This window comes from Acomys russatus, chromosome 19 (genome assembly GCF_903995435.1).
Source record: "Acomys russatus chromosome 19, mAcoRus1.1, whole genome shotgun sequence".
In the NCBI taxonomy this organism is placed as follows: domain Eukaryota; kingdom Metazoa; phylum Chordata; class Mammalia; order Rodentia; family Muridae; genus Acomys; species Acomys russatus.
Genome location: NC_067155.1, coordinates 62,979,503 through 62,990,077, shown reverse-complemented (window position 1 = coordinate 62,990,077; position 10,575 = coordinate 62,979,503). Strand labels below are relative to the sequence as shown.

The 10,575-nt window shown below is 55.5% G+C and overlaps 1 protein-coding gene across 1 annotated transcript in view; it reads right to left on the bottom strand.

The window, feature by feature from the left end:
- The window catches only part of Kiaa1671 (KIAA1671 ortholog), a 47,102-nt gene continuing 36,527 nt past the window's right edge, over nt 1-10,575 (bottom strand). Inside the window, exons 2-8 of the mRNA XM_051161723.1 lie at nt 9,372-9,490; nt 6,996-7,239; nt 4,977-5,151; nt 3,436-3,554; nt 2,938-3,080; nt 2,422-2,504; nt 1-408 (exon numbers count right to left, since the gene is read on the bottom strand). Of these exons, the coding sequence (XP_051017680.1) occupies nt 2,426-2,504; nt 2,938-3,080; nt 3,436-3,554; nt 4,977-5,151; nt 6,996-7,239; nt 9,372-9,490 (879 nt within the window). The 3' untranslated portion in view covers nt 1-408; nt 2,422-2,425. The remainder of the gene's footprint in view (nt 409-2,421; nt 2,505-2,937; nt 3,081-3,435; nt 3,555-4,976; nt 5,152-6,995; nt 7,240-9,371; nt 9,491-10,575) is intronic.

Here is a 10,575-nt window from a genome sequence, read left to right as displayed (position 1 = left end):
CCAACCCAGGAGACACCATGTCATGCTGGGGCAGTGAGTGGCCTTCGCCATCCGGGATCCTCGCAAGGTTGGCTGTCAAAGTCTTTCCAGAAGGAGAAGAGCCTAGGTCTGCTTCCCCAGCTGGGGAGCCCTGTGAGGTGTACGTGGAGGGTAGGAAGGCCGCTGTCACACCAAAGGCCAATCCACAGGCCTGGACACATCCGCAAGGAGAGCTGGAAGATCCTTCTGAGGACTGGAGTCGGTCCTGGGGCAGGGTCTTGCTGTGGGGACCCAGATGGGGCTCAGCACAGTGTCTTCAGGGCGGAAAACCCAGGCACATGAGTGTGGCCAGGAAGGAGCGGGTGGCTTGGCCTTGGTTCAGACGTCTGGCGGTTAAGGCTTGAGTTTAGGGGTGCAGCGATGTCCCGTCTGCAGAGAAAAAAACAGTGCTTTGTTAGCAGAGCACTGGGCACGGTTCTCCTTATCGGGGCCTTCCCTCCTGTGCTGGGGCTCAGGTGCACCCGGGTGGGGCAGAGGGCTCCACCTCTGAGTGTCACCACTCCCCAGGAAGGATTTGGAGGGAGGTGAGGACAGACCGGCTGAGGAGAGCATCGAGGAGTGCACTCTGACCAGACACAATCATGTCACCTCAGAGCCTCAGCTTCCTCCAATGGGCTGTTGCAAAGTCCCTACAGAAGGCTCTAGACACCGTCAAGCAAGAAGCATAGGGCGCGTCAGGACCAGAACACTACCCTGTGCCCACACGCTAAAACTCTGTGTCAACACTGACAGACAACACAGAATAAATGCAAGGCCCTGAGCCCTACATCGCAGCCCTGAGCAGACACGCTTAGGAACATACTTAGGACATGATTCATTTGTCCTTTGGATTTGTGATATATACACATGTCCATCCACATATGTAATTATATGGCACATGCTGTAACATGTCTGTAACATTCCCGCACAATGTGCTAGAAATTATCTAGAGTGCAACGGACAGAGCCAGGCTAAAGGAGCCCTGTGAGGCCTCTGTTCGACACTGGCCTAAGTTCTGAGTTCCAGGGCAAAAACAAAACAAAAGAAAAAAACAAGCCCAAAAAAACCAAAACAGACCAACAAAGCGGAGCCTGCAGACTCTAAATAACGCCACATCCACTAGGGCTAGACCTCGGGCCTTGCTGTTTGTGATTCAGGAAGTGGCTCTCTCCTTACCACACCCAGGCCAGCTTTTACAGCATGCGCCCCACTCTCCTACGTCGGAGGGTCCATCAACGTCTTATGTCCTCAGGTAGCCTGGGGACCCCACAACCACATGGCATTGACGACCCGTGCAGGTGTTGAGCAGTGCATACACCCGATCTGAGTGTGTGACTTCTAAATAAACTGAGCCGGCCCTACCTGTCTGTGACACCCCAATTGGCACCTTCAGCCAAGCCTGGGGTGATGAGCTCCACAAAGACCGGATGTGCCTCTACTGAGCATGTGCAGATGTGTCAACATCCCCTGAGGCAGCAACAGGACTGACAACACTAACGCATTGGGCGTCAGAAACCGTCCAGGTAACTTAAAGGGCCGGCAAGATGGCTCAGTGGGTAAAGAGCTTGCTGTGTAAGCCCTGGAGACGCGGGTTCAATCCCCGGGCCCCACAGGCAGGTGGGAGAAGAGAACTGACCGGAGTTGCCCTCTGCGCACGCACAGTCCGTCTTCACCTCCCTCCAGGGTCCTGCCCCACCCGGGTGCACCTGAGCCCCAGCACAGGAGGGAAGGCTTTGTGTACCGTGTACCTATACAATAGTAAATGCAATTTAAACCAGCTGTGCTTTCAAGTGCACAGGAGGGCGCGTGTGGGTTACAACCAGCACTTTAGGGTCCTCGGGTCTCGGTGTCAGTGGACGCCTCTGGATCCCAGGTGATGCCGAGAAACCAACTATATACAGCCTTGAATTGATTGTTCATCACACAGTTTGTACACTAGGAGTTCCCTAAGACTCCGAAACTTCTCTGGCTGAGCTGACCTTTTATGCCCTCAACTTTCCCAAGGGCTTGGAGGGCAACAGAAAGGCCAAGGGTATGAAGTCAGAGGCCTGGTTACCCAATGCCCTTTGATAGGTTCCTTTTTTTTTTTTTTAAGATTTATTTATTATTATGTATACAATACTCTGCCTGCATGTACACCTGCAGGCCAGAAGAGGGCACCATATCTCATTATAGATGGTTGTGAGCCTCCAAGCAGTTGCTGGGAACTGAACTTAGGATCTTTGAAAGAACAGACAGTGCTCTTAACCTCTGACCCATCTCTCCAGCCCTCAATGGGTTCTTTACAGGAGCCCAGAACCTGGTCCCTGTTCCCTTTGTGTGACCTTCTGAGGCCCCCACGCCCCAGGCCCTCATTTTGGGGTCACGAGGCTCTTCCCAGGTCCCCAGCACAACCTGCCCTACCTGGTCAAGCTTGATTCTCGTACAGACTCTGCCTCTTCTTGGATTTCAGCTCCTTTAACCACTGGGGCGAGGGCTCCTCTGACCTGAAATCACAGCAGAGTGAAGTCGACTGAGAAGGTCACGGAGTCACCCATTTCCCAGATGAGGCATGAAGTGGTCATGTGACCTCTGAGGCTGTGCTGCACAGGCCTCACCTGGCCAGGGTGGGGCAGCTGCCTCCTCCCTGAAGGGCAGCCGACCAGGTAGGCCTCCCGACTCTCCCAAGTCAAAAGTGCTTCCCAAACATAAGAGGAGGCAGGGCGCATCAGCTTCCATCGGGTTCCAGGAAACCCAGCCTGGAGTTCTGGGTCAGGTGGCCTCTGGATCCTGCCACGTTCCCTGGGCTGCCGTTCTACCCTCAGAGTACAGAGTGCACTCTCAGGGACCTGATAATTCCCATGTACCCCTACCCCCGACGGCACACAGCACCCCGCAGCATCCTGATCTTTCTGGAAGCATCCTCATCCTCATCCTCACCTCTCATCTTTCTCTGTGCTGGAGGGCAGCACCCGACTGCCCAGCACCCCGGGCTGGAACGGTGATTTAGGGGTCTTGGGCTGGGGCACCCAACTAGGAGATTCACCAGGACTGTCCACTTCTGGCCTCTTGTGGAGCTGAGCCTGAGGAGAGAGATGGGCCGAGTGTAGCCGGCTTCTGTCTGGGGACAAGCCCCATCTATCAGCGCTCTCACAGCGACACTTCACAAAACACTGGGGACCCTGGGCTGCAGGGGGATCCAGGCAGGAAGTATGGGGACTGAAAAGTCAACTGCCTCATCCCAGGGGAAACCCCAGCAAATGGTGGAGGAGACTGTACCCTGAGTTTGGAGGACAGGTAGGAAGGGGTAACTTAGAATAGTGAGAGATTCTCAAGGGAGAAGGTAGGCAGTGCCGTATGCCTGTCATTCCAGCATTCAGACAGCAGGGGGAGGCAGGAGGGAGGAGGGGCGTGCAGACTGCTCTGGGAACCAGGTACCTTTAGCACAGCTGGGTCCATGCCTGGGAACACAGGCATCCTCTGGGGATGGCTGACAGGGGTCCTCTCCACCCTGGGCGGCTCTTCATCCGATTCATCCCTTCTAGGCAACTTCTCTTCTGTTAAGAAAAGCAGTCCAAGTCATCGGTGGAACCTCCCACGGCCCTGCGCGAAAATGGGGACGCGCCTAGTCCACTCTGCACTTGGCACAAGCCCCCTCTGCGCTGTTCTCTTCCTCAGACTCTGCCACCTGCTGAGAAACAGTGGCCATAGGCAGATGCCTCCTCTGGGGGAGGGCGCTGGCAGACCCTCTGGCTCCTGTCACTTTGACAGGGGGCAGAAGGGATGGCAGAAAAACAGGGAGCAAACCGGAGTACTGCAGGGTCTCCTCGAGGCACCATCTAAGTCAGGCTGGGCCGAGGGCTTCCTGGTGACTCGTTAGCAGATAGGGAGTGATGCCTCCCTAAGAATTGGCACACATGTCCTGCAGCCCGGGCTAAGCTGGACACTGGACATGCTCAGGAAGGTCAGCCCCAGCCTTTCATAGCCCCTAGTCATGTGCTTCGGACTATGGAAGCCGCAGGTTCTGTTGCCAGGTCCCTGTGAGGGATCTGTGCGCTTCTGTCCATATGAGGGGCTGTGTTTGTTCCTGGTGGCTTGGCGTAACAGATACTTACTCACTGATTTATTATCAATCGTATGAATTCACGTGTATGTACCAGTGTGGGGGTCGTGTGTGTAAGTACACACACGATCTCAGGCATCTGCCTCAACCTCTCCGTGCTTCATTATTTTTTGAGACAGGGTCTCTCACTGGACTCAGAGTTCAACAATTCGGCTGGAAGAGCTGGTCAGCAACCTTCAGGAATCTGTGTCTGCTTACTCAAGGCTGGGGTTACAGGAGTACATGGGTGCTGGGGATTTGAACTTGGGTCCTGGCACTTGTGAAACAATAACTTTACACACACACACCCAGCCCTCACCAGACATTTAGCCTTCGCTTGCTCCCAACACAGACGGGCCATGCTTGAGCATTCTTTTAGGTGTCTCATCAGAGGCCACACTTGTGGCCACACTTGTTCTGTAGACCAGGCTAGCCCCAAACTCAGGGATCTCCTAGCCTCTGCCCTCTACGTGCTGGGATTAAGGGTGTGCATCACCACCCCAGCTCTTCGTTTTGTTTTGCTTTTTAAAGAGTCACAATATATAGTCACAGCTGGCCTGAAGCTCACTCTGTGGGACAGGCTGGCTGTGCATGGTGAGTCTTCCTGTTTCTGTCCCTGAGCTGCTGGGACACTGCCACACACGGACTCAGAACACACTTCAAACCCCACTTACGGCAAGTTCTACAGGAACAAGAAATCACAGCTTCCTGGGTGGCTGTGAAACAAGCACTTTACCCACACCCCAGCCCCCACCAGGGCTCCCTTTAGGCCTTCACCCCACACCGGCTCGGTGCAGAATGCGCGTCGGACGCGGACGGGCGCGGGAGGCGCAGGCGGGCAGGGCAGGCAAGGTCGGGCGTGGAGGCACAGACATACCTGTGGAGTCCTTGAACATCCACATGCTCTGTGACTCCTCTTCCAGGGGGGACCGGCTCTCAGATTCACTGAACTGACTGCGACGGAGCAAGTGGTTGATGGGCGCCCGGCGGCGGCTTCGCTTACTCAGCTGCACCCGGGTCTTGAGGGCACTTGAGTCGAGGACTGAGGTTTGCTTTTGGGGGAGGCGAGAGGGAGGCAGGAAGAGTCAGGGGAAGGTGCCATCCACAGGCTGTGTGCGGTGTTTTCAGGGGTACACGGGGCTCTAATGACCCCTCAGCTTCCCCCATGGAAAACACGTGGGGCCCAAGAACATCACTGGACACACAGGACACGCGGGACACAATGGCACGCAGCCTGTGACATCACACAGGCCTAAGAGCACATGCACACCAGAAGTCCAATCCACACTTGTTTTCTGTTTGTTTAATGAAGAGCTGAGTGTGCCTCTTGAGTTTTATGACAAGCATGTTCATGGAGTCCCTGAGGTATTCAGTGTAGCCCTATGATAATCCCGGGTGCAGGTGGGAGGGAGGGGAGAGATCTACAGAGCACCAATAAAGGGGGTACTTCCTGAGGCAGCTCCAAACGGTCCCCACAGGACATCCAAGACATGGTACCATCCCGCAGGAACCTCAGTTTACCCCATACTTAGGGCCACCGGCATCTGGGCGGAGTCAGCAGCCATGTCAACTGGCTAGTCTAAAAGTAGGCAGGGGGTGTCGCCAGTCCGTACTAGTTATCAGTACAGGTATGGGATGGAGCCGTCTATCAGGGACCCAGGGCTGTGGATGCAGCCATTGTGGCTGAGGATTGATTCTAAGAAGGCGTACACAGAATTCTAGAAGGAATGTCCAGCAAGACATCTGTGTCATTTGACCCGGATCACATGTGCACATGAGCTGCAGCAAGGCTGGGCACCAAGGAGACCTCAGTACACCATTGCCGGTGTACTGAGAGGTGGCACCATGCCTGTTTATATGGCACTGTGTCCTGGAAGGTTGCTCTTGGGTCTTTCTGTCTTACCCTGGCTGTCCTGGACTCACTCTGTAGACCAGGCTGGCCTCAAACTCACAGAGATCCACCTGCCTCTGCCTCTCTGAGTGCTGGGATTACAAGCGTGCGCCACCACGCCTGGCTAGTTCTGTCTCCACTCTTACCTAGAGATTCCAGAGGAAAGGCCTTGGCTATGTGTAAACTGTGAGTCCACTTGGAGGCCCACTCAAGCAAATGCCCCCTTAAGGCATCTGGAGCATCAGCTGCCCAAGAGTAAGGCCTGAGGCTTGGCCATTAGGAGCGAGGGTCACTTGTAGGCTATAGTGATAGTCCCATCCTTCATCCTCCATGTAGGCTCTAGCGATGGTCCCATCCTCCATCCTCCATGGAGGCTATAGTGATGGTCCCATCTTCCATGGAGGCTATAGTGATGGCCCTATCCTTTATCCTCGATGGAGGTCAGGGTTTCTGGAACAGGGTGCGGGCCAGTTCTGTCCCTAAAGGGCCTAAAGCCAAACACTCTGTAACCTGGGGCTTGGGATAGTGGGCACTTGCTGGGTGGCTGTGAGTGGGACCTAGGCAAGCTCAGTTCTGGGGACCCCAAGATGAGGTCTGTGCCTAGAATGGCTATCACAGGGAATCCTTCACGCCTGACACCATGTTCTGCTGAGCAAGGACCAGGAGAGGTTGTTCTCTGTGCGTGCTGTAGGCAGGCCCCGGTCTGTTCAGGGCAAAGAGCAGCAAACCCCAGGCAGACCTGTGATACCTGTGATCACTTCTGAGGCTGTGGAGTTGGGTGTTGGGGCTTATGACTGAGGAAGGAAGTCAAGCATGAGAGAGGTGGGGGTGTTCACCCCAAGACACACAGCTAGCATGGGGAGCTGTAAGCAACAGGAGGGTCCATGTCAAAGGCTGCGTCCTATGCTCACTGGAGGGGTTCCCTGCACACTGAGCCTGTCCTGGAGAGGTAAACCCTTTAATAAATGACTGTTTCCATCCCAGACGCCTCCCCTGCAGGCTTACATGGATGAAGGAGAAGTCATCTTCTCTCTCCACAGAGCAGACGTCTGATGGGGGCGGCCCCTCTGGGCCATCTGTGGACTCCAGCTCAGAGCTGGAGCGGTCCGCGCTGGAGCTGCGCCTGTCCCTGGAGCCATCGCGCTGGTCCACTGATGTGGACTCCGTGTACGAGGACAAGTGGCTGCCTGGGGGCTGCTGTCCTGGAGACGTAGCGCTGCTGTCGGGAGACGGGGACTCAGGGACAAAACTGCAAGGGAAGGCAAGGCAGAAGGCGACAGTGGTCACAGAGGGTCCTAGACCACCAAATCCCATGCACAGGGTGTTGTGAACCTGTGGTGGTGGCTGGGGGTGGGGGGCTTCCTGGAGGACCCTCCTCCTGGGAACAGAGTCAGGAGTCCATTGTCCCATGAGCCACCCACACACGTGCAGAGTAGGATGCTCCTCAGATTCTAGAAACTCCACACCACCCAACACAGGAGCTGCTGAGCAGAGGCTCAGCAAGACTCAACCCAAGAGTGATGGTGGCACACCAACCACGGGACCTTTGTAAAGACAAGCTCACTTCAACCACTCTAGGTGCTCCTTTGATGGCTGTACAACACCCAACACGATGCGGGGTCCCATGTGGGCAGTTCATGCTGCATTTCCACTGGGCAATGGCAAGGCAGGTCAGAGGTCAGAGTTCCTTAACCATCAGCAGAGGCAGCTGGGCCTTAGGCTTCCTGATTCAGCCCAACAGCTGCCTTGCTCTCTCAGCCAATCAGTCAACCAGCCAGACAGAGGGAAGGGCCACTCGAGCCTGAGGGAAGTATCATGCTCCAAGCAGCAGGGGGCACTGCTGTCCAAGGCAAGAGAGCCTGGTCCTGGGAGGCTGTAGTTCCCCCAGCAGAACAGCAGGGGGCGCCCACCATTCAGAGCACCAAGGTCTCAAGGTCTTGAGACAGAAGGGGTGGGGTGGAGGGAAGTGGGGTCTTCAGAGACCATGGGGCTCAGGGTCCCTTAGGAGACAGGCACAGATCACCAGCGAGTTGGGTGTTCCTGCAGGGATGCTTACAAACACTTGAGGCAGCTCAGTACACACATAAGCCACAGGTTAGGAAAGAGGCAGTAGGGGTCCCTGTAGCAGCAGATGACAGAGCACCTGCTCTTCCTGTGGAGGAGGAAGAGGCCCATGGGGAGATTTGTCTCACTCAACCTGCACCCCATGAGGGAGGGGTGAGCCCTCTGTCACCCCACTTCAGCAGTTTCTAATAGCTGCCCCAGGAGTTCTCTGCCAGCCAGGGAGAAGAGGTTCTGCAAGCCATACGCATGCTCACGTTGCTTATAGCCTAGTTTGTGGAGTATGCATTAGCACGTGCAAAAACACTACACACACACACACACACACACACACGCACACGCACACCACAGAAACGCAGTTCTGACCCTGGGGCCGAAATCGGTTCTTTGGTTTTGCACTTAGATGGTGAGTGGTTGTTACTGTTTACTGTGGTGCATGTTTGTTTCCTGGCTTGGGGTGGAACCCAGGGCTGCTGTCTGCGGGTCTTCAGCATGTTTCCATAGTGGGAAAACACACAGGGCACACACTACACTCACAGTGCTGTGTGGCTGGCCTCAGCGTCTCATCAGGCAGAGCAGGCTTTGACATCGTGACATGCCACTGTCATCTACCTGCCGAGCTGACCTCAGATGTGTGTGGAGATTGGCAAGCCTGAGAATGTTTTGCCAGCACAAGGTCCCCAGCCCGTCACTCACACACCACTCATCTGTCTCCTGTTCACATGGCTAGTGGTATGGACTCAGTCTGTGACAGTGTGGCTGTCTGTCCTGCCTACTCCTGGCTGTGCCCAGGCTGCTTGCCTGTCGATACTTTGTTCGTTGTCTCCATCTTTCTAATGCCCTTTGCATAACAATGTCTTCTTCCCACTACAATTTCTTAAACTACAGAGATTTCTGAGTCAGCCCCCTGTGGACTCTCTGCTGGGTAGTTTTATGTCAACTTGACACAAGGTACAGTCATCGGAGAAGAGAGAGCCTCAATTGAGAAGATGCCTCCATAAGATCAGACTGTGGGCAAGCCTGCAGGACATTTTCTTTGTTAGTGATTGATGGGGGAGGGCTCAGGCCATGGTGGGTGGAGTCATCCCTGGGCTGGTGGTTCTGGCTTCTATAAGAAAGCAGGCTGAGCAAGCCATGGGGAGCAAGCCAGTGAGCAGCAGCCTCCATGGCCTCTGCGTCAGCTCCTCAGCTCCCGACTCCAGCCCCAACTGCCTTTAATGATGAACTGTGATGTGGAGACGTTAACTACATAAACTCTCTCCCAGGTGTGCCCCATCCGTGTCTCTTGCAGCCTGGCACCTCACCCAGGTGTGTGCCTACCTGCCCCCGTTCTGGGGCTGGTCTGCCCAGGTCCCATACTGGCTGTCGGCTTCATGCACGAGGGTGTCGGTGTCCTTGGCCTCAGGTGCTCGCCTGGAGAAACACTGCTTCAGCTGGTTCTGCAAAGACATGAGGAAGGATTCAGACACGATCACCGGCCCCATGGCACCCAGGTCCCCGCTGCCCTCAGACGTGGCTCCCCATGTCAGAGCAAAGGAGACCAATGCCCCGTCTGCCAGGACACCACAGGAAGTAGCACTTTCCAGGCTCTGATGTGTGTTCTGGCACAAACTTCTACCACCACGGACCAAGCAGTTCCCGCGTCCAGGCCTTCCCACCACAGCGGGAACAGTGAGCGGACAAAACCCCTCTCCATGAGCCAGAATCTTGACACAGTGACAAGAAAAGCCACCAACGCAGAGCCAGGGCCAGGGCCCCTCTGGGTGTCACCTGGCCCTGTCAGTGTCCCTGTCCAGCACAGTGCAGTTCCAGAAACATTAAGTGAGCCTGTTCCCGTCTCCCAGCATGGTCCTGCCCAGCAACCACACAGCACTGACCCTGAGTCTGCATCACGTCACCTGACAGGAGGCTACCTCATGGAGCTCCCTCTAACAGCTGAGAGAATGACTTGCAGGCTGGCATCGAGGGGACAGGCCATCACACAGAGCTGGCTGCAGCCCTGCCCAGTGCCTGACATTGGGGGCAGCAGCTCATTGGTCACCATGAGACCTGTATTGCTGATTCCCCACTCATCCAGGTGGTACATGAAAGGCCTTGTCCTGTACCATCACCATGGAAACCAGCCACCAAGCCCTAGAGCTCTCCAGAGTAACCAACGGTGGCCTTGGGCAGGGCCATTTGCTCAGCAGTGACTCAGACAGTCCCTCGGTCTGGCCTTTCATGGTTCTCCCAGCCATCACCTTCAGTGACAATCTGGGGGTGCGTGGGGAGGGAGGAAGGAGAAGACCTTCCTGGCATGGCTGTACCCCTCTTCAGCTGGTCTCAGCTGAGCCACAGAATACACCAGGGTCTCAGGGCCTGGGCCCACCCACCTCTGCTGCAAAGGAGTTACAACGGGAACTGGGGGGAAATGGGGGGAACTGGGGACAAGACTCAGTGGTAGAGCATATCTGTCAGCATTACATACACTCACTTATACATACATACATGCACACACACACACCACAGAATGCACGCACACATA